At 37.7% G+C, this 27,865-nt stretch overlaps 1 protein-coding gene across 1 annotated transcript; it reads right to left on the bottom strand.

The window, feature by feature from the left end:
- Positions 1 to 1,522: 1,522 nt before the first annotated feature.
- On the bottom strand, positions 1,523 to 27,829 carry LOC124366811 (galactosylgalactosylxylosylprotein 3-beta-glucuronosyltransferase P-like). The gene is made up of 6 exons (XM_046823413.1): positions 27,587 to 27,829; positions 8,473 to 8,689; positions 6,081 to 6,247; positions 4,339 to 4,512; positions 4,101 to 4,214; positions 1,523 to 1,677 (listed from the first exon to the last, which is right to left on the bottom strand). The coding sequence occupies exons 1-6, from the start codon at positions 27,827 to 27,829 to the stop codon at positions 1,573 to 1,575; spliced, it is 1,020 nt and encodes a 339-aa protein (XP_046679369.1). The 3' UTR covers positions 1,523 to 1,572.
- Positions 27,830 to 27,865: the final 36 nt, after the last annotated feature.

Below are 27,865 nucleotides of genomic sequence, written 5' to 3' on the forward strand. Positions count from 1 at the left end.
GGGACATTATTGTCCCACTCACAAGTGAGTTGGCAACACGAAGTGAGTAGTTCCGGTTCAGTTTCCTGTTGTACTCGAACAGTTTCCTCAGTTGTAGAACTAACCTGAGTGGGTCATGATGTTCCTCTGTTTGAGCAGTGCTAAGCTCTACCCTCTTAGACAGCATACGCAGCAAGGCAGACACACGGTAGCTTGTCATTATATTGACCAATACATCGATAAAATACATAGTTTCAAAGTATCTAATCAGCCATGCAAATGAGATCAAGCTGAGAGTCGAGTAAGAAATAACCACAAACAAACAAAAGTCTCTGTTAAAATTGAGAGACAACGTTAATGACTCGTCGAAATATGTTGTGTCTTCCATGCTGAGATAACTGGAGCTGTATGTTCTGAGTAATACCCAAACATTGATACAGATTGATATCAGAAAATAACACACGGTTGTACCAAGCAGAAATGTTCTTATATCTGATATACCTGTGTTGTTAAGAAAAATACACAGATTAACAAAAGCTATTGCCTCTGCTGACACTAAGACGGCTTTAGTAAACTTAGAATGTACGCTAGCTGTACTAAGTTTTAAAATAGAAAGTTTAATTTTATCAAATAATTCTACAAACTTATGTTCTGATATCATCTTTAATGGTATTAGTTACGGGTATCTTCATAGTCGTTTAGAACCATCTATGATTATAATTCTGTACTAAAACAGTGTTGCCACAACAAAAACCAATTCATTTAATGCTATTTGTACTGTACACACGTTAATAATCAAAGTAAACCGTCTTTGGGCTAATAGATATTATAATATCCAATCTATAAACGTCAGTTTGTGGAATAAATAATTTAACATTTCGTTAGAAGACATATTTGGCATCCACTTAATAACATTTCAAAAATTTTACATCTTTAAATACTGGAAAATTTGTGGATATTATATAGTCCTTCATCTCAGTTTTCGGTAGATTTCATAGAAATGAGTTCATTGCAACAGGTGCCATACCACAATAACTCTAAATGTTTATATAATATGCGTAGCCTTATGTACTATAATGTAAACTGTACAAGTTTTCAATATGGTTACTGTTTTCATTTTCCAAAGTTTGTCGTAACTATTTCCCAGCATATACACAAAATGGCCCGTCTATTTTAATAATTGAAATTAATTGATCAATTTCAATTTAAACCGTTACTATTGCACATTCTTAGACATATAAATATTTTAATGGGATGCCCTTAAAAATTGTAAAAGAAGTGGTATTGGGTAAAGTATGTCAAATGTCAGGTAGGTATAGTAGAGTAAAACCAAACAGTGATCTGGAATTCTATAAGGTCATTTACACAATGTTTATTCTTTTATGTTTTTAAGATTCCGTAGGATTCTTATTTTAAAGAATTGTTTTAAAAATAAATAATTTATTTCACAACTCAGAGGTGTTCATGTATGAACTCTACGCCCTTGTTTTCGACTCAGCAGAGTGGAAGGGTACCTTATAATATTGATCGAGAAAACGAGTAATACATGTCAATTGGTTTAATATGAAAAGTAGACTTAAGTAGACAAGTAGATTAGAGATTATTGAACAGTATCGGGATATTAGTGCCGTTATAGAGATTCAGATCGATGGGTCTTTGTGGGCTGGGCGTCTTTGTCTGCGTGTGCCACACCAATATCTGGTAGAACAGATTAAAATTGGTTACAAAATGCGCAGAAACTTAGATATACATAAATACACAACATAATGTATTCGTACAACATAGATATAAATTAAGACTAGCTATTATACTGTATAAGTGGACTCATTTATGAAAGCAAACTCAAACGTTAATTAAAAACTAAGCATGAGAAAATAATATGCTAAACATATCACATAACATCCTTTGCTGGTGTTGCATGTAACATCTCAATTGTATAGATTTTTTTTTTATTTTTGTTGAGTACACTCATTGTACATTAACCTCAGTTAATGGTATACTCATGATGGTTGAATACCGAAACACGTGTATGGCAATAACATAATTTTAAAGAGGGTTTTAGTTGACTAGTTATTGTACTAATATAATATATATTTAATGTTTTAAATATTAAATTTATTATACCTAGTGATTATTAGCCTTTTCCACGCAATATAACCATAGCCTTATAGTTGATCTATTTTGACTAAATAGTCCGAGATAAATTACGGCTATTGGAAGATAACACAATATTTTGAACTACTTCAGAATATTTGGATGTCCAAACGAGTGGGGCGGAACCCTAAAGTTGGAATTCAAAAGTACCTTATATATCTATGAAGTACAATGGTAAAAATGCTATAACATTTCTTTCAATATTTCTATCGATTTTATTAGTTTCTAGAGTGAAATGAAAGAGGAAAAGACTGCAATTTCGGAGACAACAATCGTATCGTGAGTATTCACGTTATCTGGTACTGTATTTTGAAGAGGTTTAATAATATATATCAAAACGTTAATAACAAAAAAGGCTTTTTTAGGCCATGTGTGGTGTTTTATGAGCTAAAATACGAGAAAAAATAATACTCGTATTTACAGAAAAATAATACTTTTAAAATAAATTGTATTTATTATTAAATTAAATTGTATTTATTTAAAATAATGTAAAAATTAATATTTATTTATTTGTTTCAAAAAGAATTTGATTTGAGTAGTTTGTTATTATTGATTTTTTTTTAAATATGATAATACAGCAAAACATACCGCCAAACAACCAATAATCACTCTCAAAAAACATTAACTATTTGGCCCCGATTCCTGTGTAAAGTATTCAAATAAATGTTCAAACATTAATTCGCAGAGTAAAATGTTCCTCGCTTTATCTCTCAAGAATCTTTATTTACTTATATTTTATGCAATAGGAATGCCGCTAAATAGTTTCTCTGTAATGTATTAACATTGCCTTTGACGGTTGATAGATTCTGGGTAAAATCCTAGTTATAGAATTGCTATTACCTCTGTGGCTGTTTTGTTTATGGATATCAAACTCATCATTTCAAGATTTCCGGTTCAACGCACTGTTAAGACAGTTATATTTTATCAGTTATACATTGTACTGGAGTGTAATATATATTTTTCACTTTACACCGCATCAGAACATTGTAAGCACAATTAAAATCTTGAAATACTTTGTCCTAGCTGTGGAGAACCAGCTTTAGTAACAGATATTAAACAGAAACACGTAGAGCCCAAAGTATTCCAAGAATGTAACCGTTCCAATGATATTTCAACGCGGCTGTGAACGGGAAAACTGAAGTGGCAGGCACAATACGCTGCATAAGCCTAAGTTAAACATATTTTTATCGCTGCATAAACTACCTTTAATGTTAAACATTTTAATGGCGTGATCATAGAGTTATCTCGCTATAAAGAATGGTTTATATGCACAAATGATTTCCATATATGTCGTGCTAAAAGTATGATATTTGGATATTTAAACAATGTAGCACTAGATGTCTGAGATATTTTTTGTTAACCTATAACAATATTATAAAAAATAAAAAGACACTTTTAGATATAGATGGGTCGTCGGAATTGAGAGTAGGCATTAACTCAGATTGTATTCGGTAAATGGTTACCAATACAAACAAATTAAACCAACTGATTTAAGTTAGTTACATATGTATTAAACTAACTTAAGTGGTTTGGAGCCTACGATAAACGCCAGGTTCTTAATGAACTTAGTCATTTGACTATTGAAGACCACACATAGACTAGAATTATATTACTACAGAGACCTAATTGATTCGATATCTTTGAATCGTCCTCTTAATTTTTGTAACATAACGCTCAATATACCGTATAACATGGATTATGTCCAATATGCCTACGGTTGCAATTGATAATTATTTAATATACGAGGTGGTATCAGAAAGTTCCTGGACTATACTCGCCATGTTTTTGGATTTGTACAGTCACGTCAAAAAATAGTACAGTCCGGGAACTTTCTGATACCACCTCGTATAAAGCTAACATTTCCGCAACTTAGTGATGAAGAGAAACCACGAAGTATAACGCTATATCTAAAGGAAGAAAGTTTTTTCCATTACTCAACGTTACTTATTGTCAGGCCTACAATTTACCTCTGTACAATTCGTTGCTTTCCATTGAATATCCGATGGCTTGAGAGGATTAAGACTTCTTAAAAAGAAATCTTCCTCATACCCAACTTTGTATGGCATTCGGGCATGCGGCCTCTGAAAAAGTTGTTACACATGTAGGCATCAGAATGGTATAGTAATCGATTGTGATGATTGTGATGAGCATATTAAACAATAGCTATAAAATATACACACAATTAAATATTTTTTCAAAAAGCACCTGAAGTAGGAACTCCACGCTCACAGCAAATCCTGCCATGTCCACTTGAAAACTTCTCCTCCCAGGCCAGCCGGAGTAGAAGCCCTCGAACTTTCCTTGCCTCACGACCGGTGTCCCAAACCCTCCATTGAGTAATCCAACAGGCCACATTGACACTTTCTTTGTATCTCGCATCTTAAACAAATTAATACATTGATCCCTGGGTGTATTTGTGCATGAAATTGTCAATTATAATTTGTGAACTCTAATAGGTCATGTTTATATGTTCAGTATTATTTCTTTTGGTGCTGGAGAAAACATATAGTACGGTAATCCGATAATGTTGATATTACAATGATATGTTTCTCACAATCCCAATACTCATGATAATGAAGTTGGCCCCCAGTGGTTATAGGCCGATGATGTCAGAAGGTATACCAAATATTTATAGGCATTCGATTGTGTTGACCACAAAACTCCACTCGAAAAACTGGAATCACATGGCAACCGAGGTGTGCTATACTTGTGGCTTAGACAATTACTAAGTGACAGAACTCAAATTGCCCAAATCATAAATAAACTTTCAATTCCAATCTAGTTGAGCTACGGGGTTCCTCGGAGATCAATTCTCAGTCCAATTCTGTTTCTCATACGTGTCAATGACATTAGATCAACACTACTGCACGGAAACGTCATGCAGTATGACGATAACACAACTCTCTGTTTCAGTGGAAAACCAAACTCTCTTTTGGAAGAACAAACTTTTGTTGAAATCAATAACTGTGTTCAACTTTTCAACAGCCTCAATCTCAAAACAAACAAATCAAAATGAACAAAATATTAGCTCTGAACTCTAATATTATTGACTTTTGCTATACATGTAAATCTCGTCTCCGCAGTAAACATTGATTGATTGATTTTCAGGAAAGTGCAAATCGTCGAAAAAGTGGGATGAAGCAATTTCACTATGATATTTGGATGCGCACGTACTAAGCAGCTAAGGAGAGCTAATGAAATGACTTGAAACAAATTGGTTTCATTAACCTCGTCACTAGCTACTTCTCATCACTACTTTCACTAATCAGCGTTAAAGAAAATTAGTAATAAGAAAAGGAAACATACAACTTCACAAGACAGTATAAGGCTGAAATGAAAATGAACTAAACGAAATTTGGCGAAAAAATTGGTGTACTGAAAGGCGGGCGGTCGGACTGCCCTTTACTTTTTGATCTTAAAATCAATAGAGATTTTCCATGGTCCAAGAGGGACCTACGTTCCTAGTTTCCAGGTTTCTAGGTCCACTTAATTAAGTGTTATCACACAGATTATCGCAGATGGAAAGACAAACAGAGTAACAGACTGCGCTTTGACTTTTTGTCCCCAAAATCTAAAGCGTTCTTCCTTACACCAAGAGGAGACATGTTTCAAGTTTCAATTCTCTAGGACGTTTCTAACAAGATGTGCCAATCTGGCGGACAGACGGACAGACAGCGAAACGATTTCAATAAGTTTCTGTAGAGTCCTTAATGATAATGCAAGTCATACTGGATCAAATTTTTTACGGATATTTTAAATAAAAATAAATATTTTAACAGTAATTTTTTAACAGGCCGCAAATGATGCCATAACAAATATTGTAGAGTACGAAAAAATTAAGGTTGCTGAACAAACACTAAGAAACTCGTAATATGCCACGATCATTCCTAAGGAAATGTAATCAAATGTATGGTAGTTCCCCTGTAATAATGAATAACTTTGGTTACCTCTTCAAAGAGCTTAATGTCATAAGTGTTGTCATCATCTGCGAAGTAGAATACTCCAGAAGTAGCATTGGCTCTCAACCATTTCAGCCCTCGGTTTCTATTGGACACTCCGCGAGGCCGTTTTGCTTTCTCTTTTACTCCTTTCTTGATAACTTCTGGCATGGGTGCTGTAATGAATTATCGTTTAAAGTAAAATATGGTTAAATATATTCTTACTTTTTGATTAAATTGATTACTTATGCCAGAAGGGCCCTTATAGAAAAAATATGAAAAAATCAATTTGAAAAAGATACCCAAATATTCGGTGGACACTTTGGATATCTGGTCCTGGAACCTCTTGATCCTCGGCTTACCCGATCATCCCAGTGAAAACACCCATCCTATTGGTGCAAGTCATCAATCTGTGTCATATTATTGTTTATTGTCATGTTGTTTGAATAATTTAAAACCGTAAAGGACGAATTCTCGCATGTTGTATGGTCAAATTGGTAATACCTGGCAGAGTTCATCGACCGGTTTCTTTCATAATTTCTCACATTAGACACAAAAGTATCTTGAGTTTATTTAAAACTTCAACTAGTTCAGGAGTCGATGTTAATAACAAATACTGGCTCATAAAAAGTTCAAGGAGGATAAAATTACTCCAAATGAGCTTTAGAAATTTCATGAAAACTCAAATACATGTTGACGATATTTCATGTTTTAAATGGCCTAAATAAATGTATTTCAGAACATATGGCTTAACTGTATTTACAAGCACACTAAAATATGTAAATGCGTTGTCACTGATCAATGTCATGTCACTAGTGTTTTGTATATTAAGTACTGTATGTACAGAAAATCATAATACGAATCTTAGCCTTTGGTCCTGGACGCTTTGGAAGCTTTGTGAGACTGGACCTGATTCTATCAAAGCTTGAAGTTCGTCGTGCATTTTGGCCTGGTATTTTGGGTTCTCAGAGAAAAAGAGTAGAATTCACCGATGCGGCAATATAAACTTCAGGAAGTGAAATAAGATGAACACCATGAACACATCTACGAATCCACATAATGAGGAATTTCAAAGTTTGCTCCAAATGCTAACTCTTTGTTGTTTCTCAAAAGATTTTGCGATGACAATATCATGACAGTGTGACATACCCTATATTCAAATACTGGTTTTCTTACCAATACTTAGATTTTGTACTCTGAGAATACCGGATATTATATATCTTAACACCTCCTTTATGACCATCGTTTAATGTTCTGTAACTATCACAACATTAAATACAGTAATTGCATATTTAATATACTTTTCCCACTGAAGTCCTTAGCGTATAATATTTACATCTATGTTTTTGGCATGAGATACTAATTGCATTGTTTATAATAATTTGCATTGGTCGAGACAATTTAATTTAACTTCACCTGAGGTCACGTGATGCCTGATCAGCATAGCGTCCTCAGTATGCTGCCCGGGCCGGCAGTCGTTCCCGTCATTCAAGATTCCCGTGGGCGCTCTCTATCTTTCTCTCTCGGTTTGTGATAGGTCTCTTGCTCGTTTCGCGTATCATTGTAATATGTAAATTACACAGGCTAAAATAACAAGGTAACCAGTATCTCGGTCTCCCCGTGTAAACCCCTTTAGGTTTTGTGGAGATGTAGGTTCCCTTGTAACCATTTTTCCCTCCCAACGCCAGTGATTGTTGTTGTGAAGTGTATTTTCAATGTCAGCTGTGACTCCTATACCCATGGACACCGGTCGCCTCCCTAGGAGCCTTTCCGGAGAATGTGACGGCAGACGTACCGACCCGCGCGCCTGATCTGTAAGAACGTCGGTGAGTGGCATCGTTCCATATAAACCTTTCTGTTAACTGATAACCACCCATGTCTGTCTCTTTATATTTATGTCTCTAGCAACATCATTGGTCCTTTAGCCGGATTACTATTTTATTTTAGTCGCTTACCCTGATTTGATTCAAGTAGGTAGTAATGTTTTGTTTCATACAAAAATCAATTTGATAGATAAAGGAATATATTATTGACACAGGTATACCATAGTGAATTAAATAAAATAATATTATTTTCATGTAGCGACCTGAGTGACAAAGTGGGCGATTAATGAATTAAAAAGCGAGTGTAAGTGTATCTGATCACTTTATGGCGTTAATGATTATGTAAGTTGTTCACTTGTCAAGATTTGCCACAAAAAACCGTGGTCCTGTTCTGTAGATAACGGTAAATTATATGTCTAGTAGGTATGTTATTACTTTTGCTGAAGCTAATCATTATCCCTGTTTTAAGGTTATAGTTTTGTTAGCCATAACAAAATATTACAGATTACAATAGCATCATGATGAAAATAGCGTCACAGATAGGATATAATTACCTGGTTGAATGTCACAATACTTACCCAAAAGGTGAACAAAGGAAAGTCCCGACCTCAGAAGGAGCTTCTCTACTGCCGCAGTCTTCTCAGTGGCGTCTTCCACGAGGATCCACACAAGGGCGGGGACCAGCCGCAAGGTCTGCGAGAGACGTGTGAGCTCGGCTAACTGTTCGAGTCTCTGATAGGTGGCGGTGATCACATATATGGTGCGGGGAGAAGGAGGGGTCTGCTGATTAATATGCTAAAGTAATGAACAGATTGGTAGTTGGTAATGCAACTATCAGCTTCAAACTGAGCATAAGGATATTTCTGTACTTCAGAGAATGAGAAACTAAATAATATATTGATCAACCCTATTCTGCTGTGAAGTGTGAGACTATAAGGACAAATATCAGAAAGGACATTTTGGAGGTCGAATGGAAATAATAATTCATCTAAATTTGTTTAACTTGTGGCCTGTGGAAAAATCTCCACAAAACAAAATACTGATTGTGTTTATTCTATGTACATTAGGAATACTACCGACCTCTTTCACTGTTTCACCTTTTCAGTTCCATCCAGGTACTATAAAGATGAGGTCTAAACAATAAATTACATTGGTAATGCTGACAATAATTCCTTGTGCTTTTAACTTTGTGACATATCCTTAATGGCGGAACTGATAATTCTTTGTATGTAAAGAGTATTATTGGGTAAGATAAATTTTAAGATCTTGTCACACTCTGAGATTATGCAATCTACCATAGGTAGCCCAAAGAAATAATTTTGGTTAAGAACTGATCGGATAGCGATTTAAATGCATTGATAAATTTATTCTACCAACGTTAAAATCTAAGACTTGCTGAAGTAGTGGTTCTCCACATGGATTTGTATCCTACAAGGAAAATTATTGAAACATTAGTTTGTAAGGTGTTAACCATGTCCAAATGTGCTAACATTATAATAATTTATCTTTCCTTAAAGATCTGGAAAGGCAGTGGTTTAATGGTCAGTGGTCAATGTGTTAAAAGCATGCTGGCTCTGCAAATTAAGTGTTGTATAAATTTAAAGTTAAATTACATTAATTAAGTTTTTATCTTTTATGGAGCTATGGCATGTCTCACAGTCAAAACGAAATATACTTTGTTAATATACACATTGTTTGCAACAAAAATATGATTTAGAACTGTCTATAAAAGAATTTTTTCCCCTTTAAAATTCATAAGCCAGAAAATAGTGTCACGAAAATAATGGAAATAAAAGTTGCATTAAAAACTTCGACATAAAGAAAATTAGGTAAACTAAGAAGGCTTTGGTACCTCACTTGTAACAAAACGAAAAAAAAAATTGAAAACTTCCAAAAATATAACAGAAAGATATCTTTGAAACTGAAAAATGTATATGTAAAAAGTAAACTAATTCTCAATATATACTGACAAATATGAAATTCTTGTACTTAAAAATATTCCTAACTTTAAATCGTATTGAACTTGTTGAGCCGGGGCTCAGTTTGGGCAATTTATTTTTTGTCTATTATTTTCCCACCTCGGCCACTCTTGTCAGTCGGTGGGGGAGTCACTCCGTCAAGTATTGATTTTCTGCCTGGTTGGACTGATTGGTTGAGGTCAGCTGGTTGACCTTGACTAGTTTACCGACCAGCTGTTCACCGGCACCGGCACCGGCTACTGTTCGGAGCGGTCAGACTGTTCGGAGACACGTTCGGAGAAGCTACTGCGTTTGCTGTCTGTTCGCTGCTCGTCCCGTTCCACATGGCTGGCTAATTCTCCGACTTTTGGCAGGTAAATGTTCTTTTGCACTCTCTTAACTTATTTAGTTGGCGGTTTTTCTCTCCCACCCAGACATATATTATCGTAGATTAGTTATAAGTAATTTATATATATTTTTGTAACTTGTGTTCCTCGTGTACGTGTTCGTGTCGCAAAGTGTTCGTTCCTGTCTTTCGTACATTCTAAAATTTGTTAATTTATTTACTATGCTATTTTAGTTTTTTATATTTTTTTGCTCTAGTGCTTTCTAACTGATCCGTTCGGCGAACGGAAATTCTTTTTTCCGTGTACACACTTTGTCTTTTTAGTGTAAGCGAGACGGTACAGACTTTGTAAATTTTTGTTACCTCGTGTTTTGTGTTGCGTGCAAAATTGGGTGGCAACATTCATGATTTCGATTTTATTATTTAATTATTGTTATCGTCTTACGTAGTAAAAGCAGCCTATGTAGCATGTTATTACGGCATAATTAAATCAAACTTGTACAACAATATTAATGCCTTATTAAATAAAATACAATTTATGTGGTGTTCTTCAGGGATCAGTTCTTGGGCCAGTTTTGTTTCTGTATGTTCATATATAAACCATGTTTTTTTTAATATGTTCCGAGTTAGTGAAAAATGCAGGAGGCCTCGGAAGCGTGCCCCTCCCAAACTCGGAGCAAATCATAAAAAAAACAATCACATGCCACTAGTGGGAAGAGACAAAACGAGACAAGATTTCGAGTAAATGATATATAATTAATAGGTGGCAAACATTTCCATGCAAATTACAATTACTTCAGCACCACGGTGCACCGCGTAACTTAAAAACTAAATAACAACAATAAAATAAAATTCCAATAATAACAATAACACAATAAATAAATAATATAATATTAATAACACAATAAATAGAAATTTGGTCTATAAATAACATATATCAGGTACGGCGGTGGTAAATATAAAATTTTTAACAGGTAATTTTTATGAACTGAGGGGAGGAAAAAGGTTGTAGAATTTCTAGGCCCACTATTTTTGAAAAGTAATTTTGTTTCAAGTTTGTGGCCGAAATTTAAAAAAAATATATTTAAAGCCAATTTTCGAAGGAGGCGGGGGCTTAGTTGCCTCCACGAATCCGAATTAAAGATGAAATCCTCCCCTTCAGGTCATGTAACTAACTAAATAAATACTGGCTAGGTACTGGCCCTCCTCCAGATCTAACATCTGGCAGCGCTCCCTGCATCCCAGTCCTCGCAAGTGGTATAAGAAGTAAAAAACATTTCTGGATCCAACCTTGTTCCGGATGAAATGAATATGAGCACATGCACTCCGGTTGGATGCCGGTACAGGAGCACTGGCAGGGCGCGGGGCATTCAGTTTTGGTTTCAGTGGTTTCATTGGGCAGACTCGCCGCACCAGTCCCGCTGACGACACTCACGGGGACCCTGCCGAAAGTAGTGGAGTTAGCCAGCCATGGAGAAACGGGAAGAACAGAGAACAGCCAGAACACAGTAAGCTTCTCCAAACGTGTCTCCGAACAGTCTGACCGCTCCGAACAGTAGCCGGTGCCGGAGCCGGTGAACAGCTGGTCGGTAAACTAGTCAAGGTCAACCAGCTGACCTCAACCAATCAGTCCAACCAGGCAGAAAATCAATACTTGACGGAGTGACTCCCCCACCGACTGACAAGAGTGGCCGAGGTGGGAAAATAATAGACAAAAATAAATTGTCCAAACTGAGCCCCGGCTCAACCTCCCCCACTAAAAAGGGTGCAACCCCAAACAAAACCTCTCCCCCACTGAAAGAAGAACCAACAAGCTCTGGCACAGGATACGGGAAGTCGAGAACCCTAACAGGAAACGAAGTCCTGAGCAGGAGGCAGACAAAACACGGTCCTCCTGAAAAATTTTGAGAGGCGCCTCTCTAGGAGAAAGAAGAAAATAGAAAGAGAGTAAAACGACACTACAGAGGAAACTAGGGGTGATCAGTCCCCGGACACCCCCGCAGCCGCACCAGTATCCAGAGCATGACCAGAGGTATCACCACGGAAGGCCTTCAGATGAGAAACGTGGGCCTTCCGCCACAACCTCCCCGATACGGGATCAACCAACTCAGCAGTAACTGGGGAGAGAAAACGAAGAATCCGGTGGGGACCTGTCCACCGATAGCAAAGTTTGGCTGCCCGTTTATCAACGGCCGAACTGACCGGATGGGCCTTACAAAAGACAAGATCCCCCACCTGGAAGGGGTTAGCAATACGTCCCTTATTGAATTTTCTCCTCACCCTTTCCCTAGACTGTAGGAGCTTAACCCTGACTGCCTCCCAAGTGTCACTCACATTGGGAGTACCAGGCACTGGTAGAAGATCATCCAGGCTCCAGAGATTAGACAAGGGATCAGAAGGAGGACGACTAAACATGACCTGGAAAGGCGTGGAATCATGACTCTCGTGAAGAGCAGAATTGAAGGCTAACTGAAGCCAGCTCAGATTTTCGTCCCAGGTAGTTTGTTTCTCAGCGTGATAAGCGATGAGGGCGGCTCTGAGATTGCGGTTGAACCGCTCAGCATGAGAAGGCTGGGGGTAGTAAGGAGATGTCGTAACATGTTTGATTCCATGCCCAAAACAGAAGCGATGAAACTCCCTCGACACGAATTGTGTGCCGTTGTCTGAGACGAAGGTGGCGGGCACTCCAAAATTCTGTAGAAGGCGGGACTTGAGTGCCTTTACGGTGAGCGACGCCGTGGCACTCCTAAGAGGAATCAACCAGCAAAACTTAGAGAAAGCATCCACAGCAACAAGCAGGGAGGTGTTCCCTGACTTGCTACGGGGAAAGGGTCCCACATAGTCAATGAACACTTTCTCAAGAGGCCGCTCCGCCACCTCGGAGGAAAGAAGTCCTAATTTGGTATTTTGTGCTGGTTTACTGACCGAGCAAAGATGACAAGCTCGTACTCTACCAGCAATGTCTCTGTCCATACTCTTCCAGATGAACTTATCTCTGATTTTAGCGATGGTCTTGTGAATACCTAAATGACCGCCCACGGGAGAAACATGAAAGTAGGAAAAGACCATCGGTATGAGGGCACTCGGCAGAACAATCTTGGGACCACCTCCGCGTCGGGCACGACAGCAGAGGACACCCTTGGACAAGAAGTAAGGAGAGTGGGCTACTCCCTCCTGGAGCTCACCAATGATGTTTGACAACTCGGGGTCTTGAAGTTGGTGAGAGCCAAAACTCTCAAAGGCAGCAGGGAAATCCAACATCACAGTCCCACACAACGGTGCTTGAGAATCAACAGGATCGCTGGGTAGATGATACATTCTAGAAAGAGCATCGGCGACGACGTTTTGGGTGCCGCGAATGTGCTGCACCCTGAATTTAAAGGCCGCAATTTTGACAACCCAGCGACCAATCTTCCCGAGTTGTCGAGGATGGGCCAATAGCCAGGAAAGAGCCTGATTGTCAGTTTCCAGCAGAAATTCGGAATGCTCTAGGAACCTCCGAAACTTATCCATGCCGAAAACGACCGCCAGACACTCCAGCTCATAAATAGAAGATTTCTTTTCCTGAAGGGTCAAAGTCCTAGATGCAAAAGCTATAGGTTGCCGAGCACCGTCGAATTCTTGAGAAAGCACAGCTCCTACAGCACAGGATGAGGAGTCAGTCTGCAAGATGAAGGGCCTACTAAAGTCCGGTATTCGCAGCACAGGAGGTTGGATAATTGCCTCCTTAAGCAGTTGAAAAGCACGTTCTTGATCTTCACCCCAAACGAACTTTGCGTCTTTCCTTCTTAAGGCGTTCAGAGGGGCGGCCACCTCGGCAAAGTCAGGAATAAACCTACGGTAGAAATTAACCATGCCGATGAATCTGGCAACACCCTTGGCATCCTTCGGAGGAGGGAAGTCCCGAATGCCTTGGGTCCTGGCAGGGTCTATAGATACACCCCTAGACGACACGAGGTGACCGAGAAACGATATTTCAGACTTGGCGTAAGACACCTTCTCCGGATTGACTGTAAGGCCAGCCCTACCCAACCTAACCAAGACCTCCTCAAGATGTTTAACGTGTTCCGTGAAAGACTCACTGTAGACCAGAAGGTCATCAAGATAATTAAAGACATACCTGAACTTCACATCGTGGAAGATGGAGTCGAGCAACCTAGTTAACGTTTGGGCCCCCACAGCTAGCCCCATAGGCACAGATCGGTACTGATACAAATTCCACGGAACACAGAAGGCCGTGAGAGGACGTGATTCCTTCTTCAACGGAATCTGATGATATGCTTGGTTCAAATCAAATATAATGAAAAATTTGGCCTTACCGAACCAATCAAAAGCAGAATGGAGATCGGGGAGAGGCACTGAGTCTGTTTCAATTTTGGCATTAAGTTTTCTTAGGTCGACCACCATACGATTTTTTCCATTCGGCTTTGGAACCAAGAACGCTGGACTGGCATACGATGAGTTTGAAGGCTCAATAACTCCTTGATCCAAGAGATCCTTGATGATACCACGCATAACCTCCATCTTTGGAGGAGCCAACTTGTATGGGTGGGAGCGTACTGGCTGAGTGTCAGTCAGACGAATTTCATATTCAATAAGATGGGTAGAACCGAGCTTGGGTGTGAGGACATCCGGAAATCTTGAGCAAAGCTCACGGAGAACCCCAGCTTGCTCCTCATCCAAGTGACCGAACGGGTCCCCAGGGGCAGAACCTTCCTCACACTCCACCTCACCAACCTGCGATGTCGATTTGAAATTCTCAGAAAAGGGGACTGACACTCGCCGATTGAATTTGAAATAAGACTGGCCCGCCTGAAGATCCAGCACCAAACCAGTCTTTTGAATAAAATCCGCCCCCAAAATACAATCCATACTCAGGTCCTGGGCCACAAGGAAGCTCCACACCCATGAAAAATATTCAACCTTAAACTTGATTGAAGCCTTCTTCGAAATTGGAAGAGGGGAATTAGAAGCAGTCCAGCAAGTTAAAGAAGACTCCTCGGTGTGCTTCACCAAACCCAACCTTGAAATGGCTTCAAAAAGACGGGAAGAGATGAGGCTACAGGCTGACCCGGAATCAACTAGGGCCTTATGCACTGAGTCTCCCACTAAGATATTGATATAAGGGCACACCGAAGATGCTGTCCTAAGCCGTAGGTTTCCCTTTTCTGCTAGGCTCGTAGTGTCCAAACTATTAATCAAATTTTTCGCACAGGTACTATTTTTTTGAAATTTTTTCTTAGACCTCGGGGGAACTTCAGAGAAAACCCCCCTTTGATCTAGTTTTTTGGACCAGTGCGATATCTCCTAGGACACTCCCGACGAGTATGACCTCGTTCACCACAGGCATAGCAGATGGGTGGATGAAGCCCACCAGAGTGATGTGGCCCATCCACGGGATTCTGTACGGCCGTGACAGCCCTGGAGGGCTGGATGGAACGATGATTGTTCCTCTCCGCCCTCTGCCGGTCAGCAAACTGCACGCTGCGCGAAGCAATGCACAGACGGTCCAGTTCAGAAAAGGTGGAAGGGCGACCAGCAAAAACTAGACGGGACCTCTCTTCAGGATTGAGACCCTCAAGAATGGTGGTGACCACAGTACTTTCGGGGATATTGAGCCTTAACACCCTATCAGTGTCCCTCACCTCGGCCACAAACTTAGCCAAACTCTCTCCGTTGCCCTGAGGCCTAAAGAATTTCTCCACACGGAGACGTTCCCTCAACTGACCAGGAACAAAGAAATCCAATGCCTCCCTATGAAAATCATCCAGGGTACCACCCCTCTGGAGAACTCGAACCAGACAGTCACCCAAAGGTGGCCTACAAAACGGAGAGATGACATGCAGGAAGCTCGCTCCCTGAAGACCAGGCAAGTCATGCAGTCGCAGGATCTCAGAAAGAAACCGCAGCAAGTCTTCAGTATCTAGACCATCCACCGTTGGTAGTCGCTGCAGCAACGGGGTAAGTGGGTTTGGAAGCTTGTGATACTGAACAAAGGATCCCGTCATCACAGTCCCCAGTCCTCCAGATCCAGCAGGCATTTGGGTCACAGACCCCCGGGCCACGTCCACACCAGACACCTCCGCAACGACTGATCCAGGGATCTGGCCTTCACCCTTAACAGCCGCAGCAGAGTCAACCGCAGACACAGTTTTTTCAGGAGCCTTTGCCCCCTCGTCCCTCTCGAGTACAGTCAGCAGGCCGTCCACCAAGGTGATGCGTTCCTCCAACCACTCCCTATCACCAGAACTGGTAAGCTTGGATCTAAGTAGCGACAGCCTCATATGTAGATGGGTAAGCCGGGACAAATACCTAGCCCTCTCTCGGCCAGTAGGCGGCGACTCCAACCAGTCCTCCTGACCATTTTCAAAAGTCTCCAACTTAGCCTCCAAAATAGGCCTCTGCTTCTGGAACGTCAAATCTCTAGGCCAGGTCGTGTCCAGTTCCATATTATCCCGCAGTTGCTTCCGCATGGACTCGCAGTCGGAACCCGGAGTAAGCCCACGAGCCAACAACTCAAAATGGAGATCCTCCTTCAACAAGTATTCAGGCACCAGAGAGACAGGCATGATAAATAAATAAATGACACAGACTAACAAGTAACACACACTGACTCGAAGTCAACTACTAACAAAGCAATAACTAAGGCGACAAGAGAATAACTTAGTGAGACAACACTCTCAGCAGGGTCCCCAGAATTCCTGCCGTCCACGAAACACGGCAGCGAAACCAAAATACCACAACAAAACACTACGCCGTACCAGAACAAAACCAGAAAAAAAACAACGATGACAAGGTATAACAAAAACACACAAGTAACAAGAATCCGAAAATAATAAACAAGTTTACACACTTCCTGTAGATCGGCGGAAAATAGCACAGCGAGACGGCACAGGCGCAGGAAGTCAACTAACAACTTCAACTCGTGCCTCTCACCACCAGTGGCAAAACAAAAACCCCGGGCCCGCAGAGGGTAAAAACACGTAACCACGCTCTGCTACCATTTTGTTCCGAGTTAGTGAAAAATGCAGGAGGCCTCGGAAGCGTGCCCCTCCCAAACTCGGAGCAAATCATAAAAAAAACAATCACATGCCACTAGTGGGAAGAGACAAAACGAGACAAGATTTCGAGTAAATGATATATAATTAATAGGTGGCAAACATTTCCATGCAAATTACAATTACTTCAGCACCACGGTGCACCGCGTAACTTAAAAACTAAATAACAACAATAAAATAAAATTCCAATAATAACAATAACACAATAAATAAATAATATAATATTAATAACACAATAAATAGAAATTTGGTCTATAAATAACATATATCAGGTACGGCGGTGGTAAATATAAAATTTTTAACAGGTAATTTTTATGAACTGAGGGGAGGAAAAAGGTTGTAGAATTTCTAGGCCCACTATTTTTGAAAAGTAATTTTGTTTCAAGTTTGTGGCCGAAATTTAAAAAAAATATATTTAAAGCCAATTTTCGAAGGAGGCGGGGGCTTAGTTGCCTCCACGAATCCGAATTAAAGATGAAATCCTCCCCTTCAGGTCATGTAACTAACTAAATAAATACTGGCTAGGTACTGGCCCTCCTCCAGATCTAACATCTGGCAGCGCTCCCTGCATCCCAGTCCTCGCAAGTGGTATAAGAAGTAAAAAACATTTCTGGATCCAACCTTGTTCCGGATGAAATGAATATGAGCACATGCACTCCGGTTGGATGCCGGTACAGGAGCACTGGCAGGGCGCGGGGCATTCAGTTTTGGTTTCAGTGGTTTCATTGGGCAGACTCGCCGCACCAGTCCCGCTGACGACACTCACGGGGACCCTGCCGAAAGTAGTGGAGTTAGCCAGCCATGGAGAAACGGGAAGAACAGAGAACAGCCAGAACACAGTAAGCTTCTCCAAACGTGTCTCCGAACAGTCTGACCGCTCCGAACAGTAGCCGGTGCCGGAGCCGGTGAACAGCTGGTCGGTAAACTAGTCAAGGTCAACCAGCTGACCTCAACCAATCAGTCCAACCAGGCAGAAAATCAATACTTGACGGAGTGACTCCCCCACCGACTGACAAGAGTGGCCGAGGTGGGAAAATAATAGACAAAAATAAATTGTCCAAACTGAGCCCCGGCTCAAATAAACCACCTCCTCTTCAATTCACTATGTGAACTCCATTCAATTCGTGGACTAGACATCTACTGTGTTAAAACTCCTACATGCTATTTTCAACACCTAGAATCAAATAGTTTGTTGGAAGAAACTCATGCTAAAAATTTTACCATATCAATTATAGAAATAGTACAAGAACACGAATAGTTTAAGTAAAATTAATTCTTATTTAGTATCTAGTGATGAGTTCTTGAGACAATATGTATTATTTTTAAACTCCTGATGTGTGATATAGAGTTGTGGAGTTGTTCTGCAGTAAAGTTGCTTTGTATATGTAAAACCATTAATGAACAGCTAACATCACTTGCTTCTTCTACTTTACCTAACACAAGGCAACTCTATGATAAATCAGTTGTAAATAAGAATGAACAAGCTGAGAAATATGTTATTATTTGTGATAATACCTCTGTGAAGGTGCTGACTGTGGTATGTACCCTCCGGCAGCTATTGTTGGTGATAGAGAGGAACCAAAAGTATTGTACGGTAAAAAGAACCAAGCAGACAGTAGCCATCCATATCCTAAGTTCCCTTTGTTCTGTTCCTGTCAGAAAAGTTTAGTATCAATTTTGTATGATTACGGTTTGATCATTAGGTTCTTACAAGATCAGATTAATTCTAAGTTTAAATCCTTGTCTTGGGTTGAAAATGTTGTATAGGATTACTTACGTCATTTACTCTTAAACTGACAATTCCCAGTTACAGGAGACAGTAAATACGAGTTTATCCTGCATCTATTACAGGAACCAGCGTTGAAAGGGTTGTATAATCATGTCTAACAAGCTGCAGAATACGATGTTAAGAGACAAATTCCCACTACAATAGTATAAAAAGTGTATTAAACGCTTTTGAAGTGAATTAAAGCGTTTGAAAATTCAACATGTTTGAAATCTTAAGGAAGCACTCAGTTGCTTCGTAAGGACAGCTCTAAAATTAAACATACAAATCAATTACAAAAATAATTTTATTATTTTTTTAGTCTTTAAGTATACATTTTTGGATTGCATTCATGGGGTTTAGATTCACGTGGTTTATTGCAAACATATTTATTTATTAAATTAATTTCCATCATCGTATAGGGTGGTATGACAGAAACATTAGTGTACATTATTAAGGACCCGACAAGGTGTTCTTACAATCGTGTTGTCCTTCCTTCTATCCGTCTGTGCCATAACTCTTGATAGAAAAGTTCTAGCATCTTGTAACTTGGTACGTGTGTTTTTGAATTCAGGCGTAACATGTATTTCAGAGGGAGAATTCTTAAATGTACTTTTTATTTGTACCATTTAAATATTCGAACCAGGAGTGCTCATACATGTTTAAAGCCTACAAAGTTGGTTTAATATAAGTTTATAACGATAAATACATTTTCTTTATATGGACAACAAGGCAAACCCAACTTATGGCATTGGAGAAATCAGAGCGGGCAAACTCAACAGTGAGGTCAGAAATATCACTTATTCAAATTAGCGATGCATAATCCTTACGCACAAATCCTGAAATAAGAACAAAATAAACATTATACAATAACTATTGAATCTCTTAATAATAGACACTGAATTACAAAGATCAGGTGTGTGCCAACCTATGTTTGAAAAACATCATAGGGCTTTATCACATTACATCATAAAGGCTAACTAAGAATACTACGCCATTCTCTTTTTGCATGCAAAGCCGCGGGTAATTGATTGCTCCTGATATATGTTTAAAACATATATCAGGAGTTCCGATGACCATATGGTCTAAGATATCAGACTTTGGATCTGAGTTAGACATAGCGCCGTCTCAAATCCTGTCTGTGATCGTAGTATTTTTTTTTTTCAGTACATCGATATGTACTGAATCGACTCTCCACCTTATTCTATTTGATAAGATCCTTGCACAGCCCAGTGGCCCATGTGGACGGGAAGAATAAGTCTTAAAAGAGGATCAGTTTCTCTTTCATAAAACAATTATATAAATTAAAACATTAGACTGTTGTTATAGAGGGAACTATTTTAAAATACTACATGGATCTTCCTAGAAGGGCTATGAATCAAAAATGATTAAAAAGCAATACATGCATACATAGCATTACAAATTACTATTTGTCATTTCTGGAATGTTAGATAAATGATTAGTAAGAACACTTTTTAGAATTGTATTAGTACTTTTTCAGATGTGATGATATATAGCTTAGTAAATGTCTTATCGTGCTATAGAATGTTAATGTTTTCAATGCTAGGAAACTGGGTTTAATATTTGAGAATTATAAAGTTTCTAAGTGTTCTAGGATTTTTTAAACTTTTTTATTGTTTTAATACCTTTTTATTGCAAATTTAAACCCCCTGGAAAGAATACTGTATATTCAATATAAACTCAATTTGTAAATATTTTAAGAATACGTTTGATATATTTTACAACAGAAACTTACCCATCACTTTGTTATTCTGTCTAAGTCTGTTGTGCACTGTATCATACAACAAATGCCTGCAACTAATGTTTTTAGTTCGCAAAACAAAAGTCACGTTCCCGTTAGTTAATAGAAAATGTTGAGCACTCGATAAAATAGATGTACTTTTCAAGAATAGTATGACAAAACTGCCAGGCCACCTGTGCTTCGCTTGCAACTCGCAACACAATAGTAGAGAAGTAATGAAATCACTCGAATTATGTACAGTATTTACCTCATTCCAATAGCAAACATTTGGTTTCTGTCATTCTGAGCCAATTAATGAACAAACTTACATTTTGGAATAAGATCCAGTTGCCGCAGGTACACAGTCGATCCCAAAAAAGGAATTTACACACTTATTTTGGTCCAAAATATGGTCCTACCATGGGATATGTATAAATATTGTATTAACCTGTCAACAAGTTTATAAATTCAACCTGTATTTTAAGTTTGAGTTTTCAACTTTATTCTGTTCGGAATGTATTAAACGCTAAATAGCAGGGTAACAATTATTTATTTATTTTTAAAATGCTACAACACCAATGAAAACGGTTTGGTACAGTACATGGTCATGTACAGTATGGTACCCAATTACCTTGTAGCACTACTATATTATTTAAATGTATAGAGGAAATTCTTCAATTAGTTCTCCAATCACAGTCTACTTTACATCATTGAACAAAAAAAGTTTCAAAAAGTCGGGGTTCAATTTAATATAGTGTAATTTATATAATAAAAATAACAATAGGCTGAGCATTAGTGAAGCATATCACTCGTGAGGCTAAAAAACTCATGTCTGTCTGTCTATCTATCCACACGACACTCTAAAACAAACTGAACTATATACTTACAATTTTGCATGAATCTTAATTTGTATATGAGGAAAACTGAGTTAGATCATGGTACCAGTAAATCCATCGGATTTAGCTGAGCATTTTCCATGTTAGAATATTTTTAGGGATTTGTTTTATATTGGTATTATGGGCAATCCTGATGGCAACAAGAAAATGCCAAATAAATAAATTTGTAAACAACTTAGTACACTCATTAGAGATTTTAACAAAACAAATTTTGAAAAGTTTAACCTACATGTCCTGACACATACAAAATCATATTATGCTGGTGACTTAATCTGTAGACTGTTATTATTTAAACACTGATATGAAACCAAATTTAATGAAAAAAGTGTGGCAAAATATCTTGTTCAAGATTAAATTAGTATAATTTGCATGACACTTTTTTTGATAAACAATAATGACTTCTTTGAAGTTGCAGGTTCAACCAAGAAATTTGGCTGAGCATTGCTCAGTAAGCATATTGAAAATATCAATTTGTAATGGCTATAAATAGAACATTGTGACATTTTGAATATTACACAAAAATCATATTTTATATATGAATATTCTTGCAAGCAATAGTGAAGTAAAAAACATAGCAGGACCAATCTTAGAATAACAATACTCGATTATCATTATTAAAAGTGAAGGAAAATTTTTTGAATGATTTTTTATATAAGTAAAATAATTGTGCACATTTACTACAATATGTGATATAAAAATCAAGTAATGTATCATAAGTAATTAAATAAAACAAGTAATTTGCCGTTTAACTTGACCAATCAACAAACAACACAAACAAAGCTGTGTTGGAATTCTTTGAGAATTACAAGAGCACGTAATTTTTGTGCCTACAAAATAAATTTATATATTTTAATAAGTGGACAGTATGGAGCTGTAGTAAGATATTAAAAATTAAATTGTACTGATTGGACATACAATTTGAGCCAAACTTAGAAATATATAGCTGTTTTATAACCCCTATAACTAAATATTCTTATTACATTTTACTTTAATAACAGTATAATATTATTATATTTCTAAATAAGAAATCATCACAGAAATCACTCAAATTGTATTTTTATTCATAAAAATTCATTTAAAAAAATAACAATCAACTAATTATGTGCGATTGGTGGCTCAGATAATACTATAGTATGTTTTAATGTGATGCTGATGCACGGGATATCTCAATAGGGTGGAGTTCCCAAATATTAGGTTGAGTTTCTTGTGCTAGTGAACAATATTTATGTATTGTGAACAAACGATTAGAACCACCGGGCTACCAGATTTATTACTTTCTATCTTTCTATATATAAGTCACGTATAAAAAAGGCCTTAGAACGTCAAATCTAAGTACTAAGCTGCTTGTACAATGTTCAATCTTAAATAAATTGTATGTACGTACTAAATTGTAAAAATATTGTTTTAGTTACATTACAACTTTTTGTTTTACATGGACTTGGATTTACATATGGCCTTAAAGGGCTATAGCCCAGGGTAACAATTTTTAGATCAGTTAAAGCGCTTGCTTTAGTCATTATTTTTATTTGATGCTGCTAAACTCCAAATCAACTTGATTGCTCAGTCACTCAAGTACCTCATTAACAACTCTAACATTGATTAAAATCTCATTAACAACATTAAGCCAGTAAAACTTCAGGTGATATTAAAATGTATGCTAAAATATTTTTTCCACCTATTTTAAAAGTCTAGTTGTACTATCATACAGTGCACCATAATACCACATAAAATGTGACCGTTATGTTGTCACTTGATATTCCACTGCAAATTTTTGTGCATAATATAGCATAAAAAGAGGAGTTCCACAGGGATCTGTCCTGGGACCTGTTTTATTCTTTCTCTTCACCTTAGATAGTTCAAAATATCACTACTTACCACCAGTAATACAGCTGAAAACATGGAGATCGCAGCCTATCCAGTATATCCTTATCAAATCCTGGGAAATATGTTTATTAATACATTTTCTCATTGATTCTAATCAAACCAGACGTGACTGCAGGCTATCTGTGTATTTAATTAAAAGTTTTAGTATAACAATTCAATCAGGAAGTGCCGATGGCGAACGGTGTAAGACGTTAGACTTCAGGAGATATAGATGGCGCAGGTTTAAATCCTGTTTGTGACCTTTGCACTTTTTACCAGTACTATTAAACTTGTCCTGTATTGACCTCCCTATTATTAGGCTTGATAAGACCCTCGCACAGGCCAGGGGCCCATGAGGACGGGCTGAATAGGGCTTAAAACGAGATCGGCCTCTCCTTTTAAAAGAAAATTACACGAGTATGTGGAGCTGAGAACTTGCATGCAGACAAGTCCTTTTCCATTTAAGAAGACATTTTAACAATCACTTTCAAACGGTGTATTTTGATCTAAGAAGATCCTAAAACACTGTGTATCCGCCCAATTCTAAGGTGAAACCTATAACCAAATAATCCCTGGACGGAAAGTAGAAATATATCAAAATTTAAATTGGAAGTTACATATTACAGAATTGTAAAATGAAATAATAACAAGTATTCGTCCCTTCTATTTTCTCCGAATGTGTCTTCAAAGGATTCTAAAAACTTTGTATTTTGCTCTAGTTAATAGTAGATTAGAGTATGGTTTGCATGTTGGAGAGGAACCTATTTTACCAATTTAAGACCACTTATTACTTTGTAGAAAGCATAATTCTGAAGAAAAGCAGACGATTCGTCTCTTGCAAGTTTTCTCCAGCTAAGAATATTACCATTGAGATCTCTTTTTATATTTAAAACCGTATTTAATAATGGAAAATGTAAATATAATGGAATTTTGTATACAGCGAATTTAAGAAGCTCTTGTAATGTTTTGTTCCGAAACCTAATTAAACCTTTTATACTATAACATTTAACTTCTTAGCACCATTGCTACTTTAATAAACTTAATGATGATATTAAATTACAAACAAACTATAGATTATTTGTTAAACTAGTCAAGGTGTGGTTGCTAACTCAGGGATATCCTGAAACATTATTGTGTGATGTGCGTTGACAATACACAAATATAGTGGCATAATAAGTTTTAGTTTTAAGGAAAGACTTTCGAGATTGGGCAACAATTACATTTGTACATATAAGTTTATGTATTCCTGTGTATATGTATATGTATATGTATATGCACATGTGGTATACATGTACCGGTATTTATTATGTACATGTATAATTTGTTGATTTAGGTGTTTTATTATGAACATAAAGTGTTTTGTTTTTTATGTTATATTTAGGTATTTGTAAATAAGTCTTATTTTAGTAAATTCTAGTTTTTTGTTTGCTTGGTTTTAGTGTATTTAACTAATTCAGTTTGTATGTAGTAGTACATCGGCATGTATCAGGTTTGGCATGAAAGCACATCTTTTGTTTTTTAGTTGTTACGAGATAAAAGGTATCCTATGTCCTTCTCCCAGTCCTTAGCTACCTCCCTACCAATTTTCAGCCAAATCGGTTCAGCCGTTCTTGAGTTATAAATAGTGTAACTAACACGACTTTCTTTTATATATATATATATAGATATCTCAGTAGAGTTGTTAATTACAGACTAATGCTCCAGAACTCATTTTATTTTGTAATAGTTATAATCATTATAATGGGACCCCTAGTTGGGCTAGTTAGTAGCCTTAGGGGCACTATTATTTTCCTGTTGAGGTCAGCCTGGATCTTAGAATAAGTCTAATTTCATTACTTTATATTTTAAAACGAATTAGGAAAAAAGTCGAATGTGAAATCATTTTGTTTTGTAATGTATAACTTCATGCAGAGGATATAGATATTAATTAATTATTATTATATTCAGACAGAAGAATGTTTAAGCTTTTTAGTAACTTTACCAATGATAGATGGAGATGCAGATCTAAAAAAAATAATATTGTGTGTTAGGTATTAGGTACTCCTTATAAGTATTAGGTACTGTACTTAAATAATATAATTAAACTATTTCAAAATTTAATCAAAGATGTAATGGAATTTACGTCTGTTTACTTCTTTGTAACCTACAGCTTTGACTATCTTAAGCCGCGTTTACACCGGAGCTGACAACATTGCTGCCAGCAAAAGCTGACAACATTTACAAAAATCGTACTTTTAATTCCGTCAACATTTGCTGCCAACAATGCTGTCAGCACCGAAAAGTGTTGGCAGCATTTACCCACCAGTAGTCGGTAAAGATCAAAGAATGTTGTCAAACATATGCTGGCAGCAATGTTGACGGGACTAAAAGCGACCGTCAACAATGTTGGCAACACTTCCCTTAGCGCACGTGGTTGGCCGCCATGTCGTTCCGACAGCGTCAGTACTACTCTAGTTGCGACTGTTGATGGTAGTACGTCTGTGTTGTTTGGTGTCCGTGTTTCTCAACTCAATATGAACAGCGACAGCATTGAGAGTGAAATTGATTGGTCCCGTGAAACAGTCATGCAATTGATTGACCTATATCGAGAGCAACCAGTTCTTTGGAATCCGATGGACCCTGATTTTAAAAATAAAAACCTAAAGAACTATGCATGGAATGACATTTCGCGGGAAATAAAAGCCAGTAATACGGAAGTACAGGCAAAAGTGAAAACATTGTTGGCACAGTTTCAAAGAGAACTGAAGAAGAAGAAGAGTGGTTCGGGGGCAGACGAGTATAAAAGCAAGTGGTGTTATTTTAAAGCGATGCTGTTTTTAAAGGATAAAAACTACTGCACGGAAGATTAAAGAAGCTGGGATTGCCACTGACGACAAAGAGGCTGCCGATGAAACAGTGCAGGCAAGTAGTTAACAAGATTATTTTATCAAATTGTCACATATTTTAATGTCACTTTTATAGGTTAAAAAAGTTAAACATAAACACAACGGTCTAAAATTTGTTACAAATTATATAATGTAATTAACACTACTTTAATTGTTACTTTGTTATTGTTGTAAATTCAACTACACGTTATAATATGTGCAAACGTCCTTATGTACATTTGTATTTTAGGCCTAGTAGTTGTTTTGCCATGGCACTGAACCCTCGTCACTTTGAAAGTAAACACTGATTTCATCACGTATTTGTTTGGCCAGCTGGGAAGGTTTTTTTGGAATCTTCTTTAAACGAAGTAGAGTGTCTCTAGGCATTCCATCAACTCTCCATTGTCCTGGCACTAATGATCCTGTAGCTAGGTCCTCGACATCAAAAGCTCCGGGAGGTGTATACGTTGAAGCTGATGACATACTTCTTCGCAAAAAGTTATGCAGGTGACAGCAGGCTAAAACAACTGTGTCTGCCCGCTCTGGTTCCAATAACATTGGTTTCCTCAACACACGGAAAATAACACTCAATATTCCGAATACATTTTCCACTACTCTACGGCCCCTGCAGTGGCGATAGTTGAAGACACGTTTTACACTTGCCTTATCATGCAATCCAGGAAACGCCTTCATGATGTTAATTTTTAAAGGAAAGGCATCGTCAGCCAGGAAAAAGTAGGGTACCGGTAAGTACTCCCTTCCTGGAAGGAAACTTGGGTCGGGAAGATTCAAAGTCTTATTTTGAAGGTGTTGTTTTAAGGTACTATTGCCAAACACTCCACCATCAGATAACCGTCCTTGGCAACCAACAGAGACGTAAGTAAAGCAATAATTTGCATCAACAACAGCCAGGAGAACAATGCTGAAATAACCTTTGTAATTGAAATATTCAATCTATAGGTTTATCATCAAAAAGTAACTAAATTTCTATGGAAATAAAGCTGTTTTGATTTTATTTGTATTATTTATGTATGTAATTAAACTTTGAGTGAAATATTCACTAAGTTTCTTTAAACCAACCCATTTCCAAAACAACTATTATTACTAACAGCATAATATAACCAATCACATATGTATTTGATTTTTGGATATGGAAGGAGGCAATCATGGGACACTTGGTTATATACAAGTATTCACTTACCTTTATATTATCCTTCAACTCATCAATCAAAGCTGCACAAACTTCAGGTATTATTCCAGAAATTGTAGATTTTGACACTTTAAACAGGTAACTGAGACTAGAGTAAGAGTCTCCACTGGCCAAGTATCTCAAGGTCACTGCAAGTCTTTCTCGTGCAGGTATTGCTAGCCTGTAATTGGTGTCTTGTCTCGCAATTTTAGGTCCAATAGCTGTGAGAAGGTTTTCAAAGTCGTTACTTGTCATCCTCAAGAAGTTTTTAACGCTGCCGTCACACCTCAA

This window comes from Homalodisca vitripennis, chromosome 7 (genome assembly GCF_021130785.1).
Source record: "Homalodisca vitripennis isolate AUS2020 chromosome 7, UT_GWSS_2.1, whole genome shotgun sequence".
Taxonomy (NCBI): domain Eukaryota; kingdom Metazoa; phylum Arthropoda; class Insecta; order Hemiptera; family Cicadellidae; genus Homalodisca; species Homalodisca vitripennis.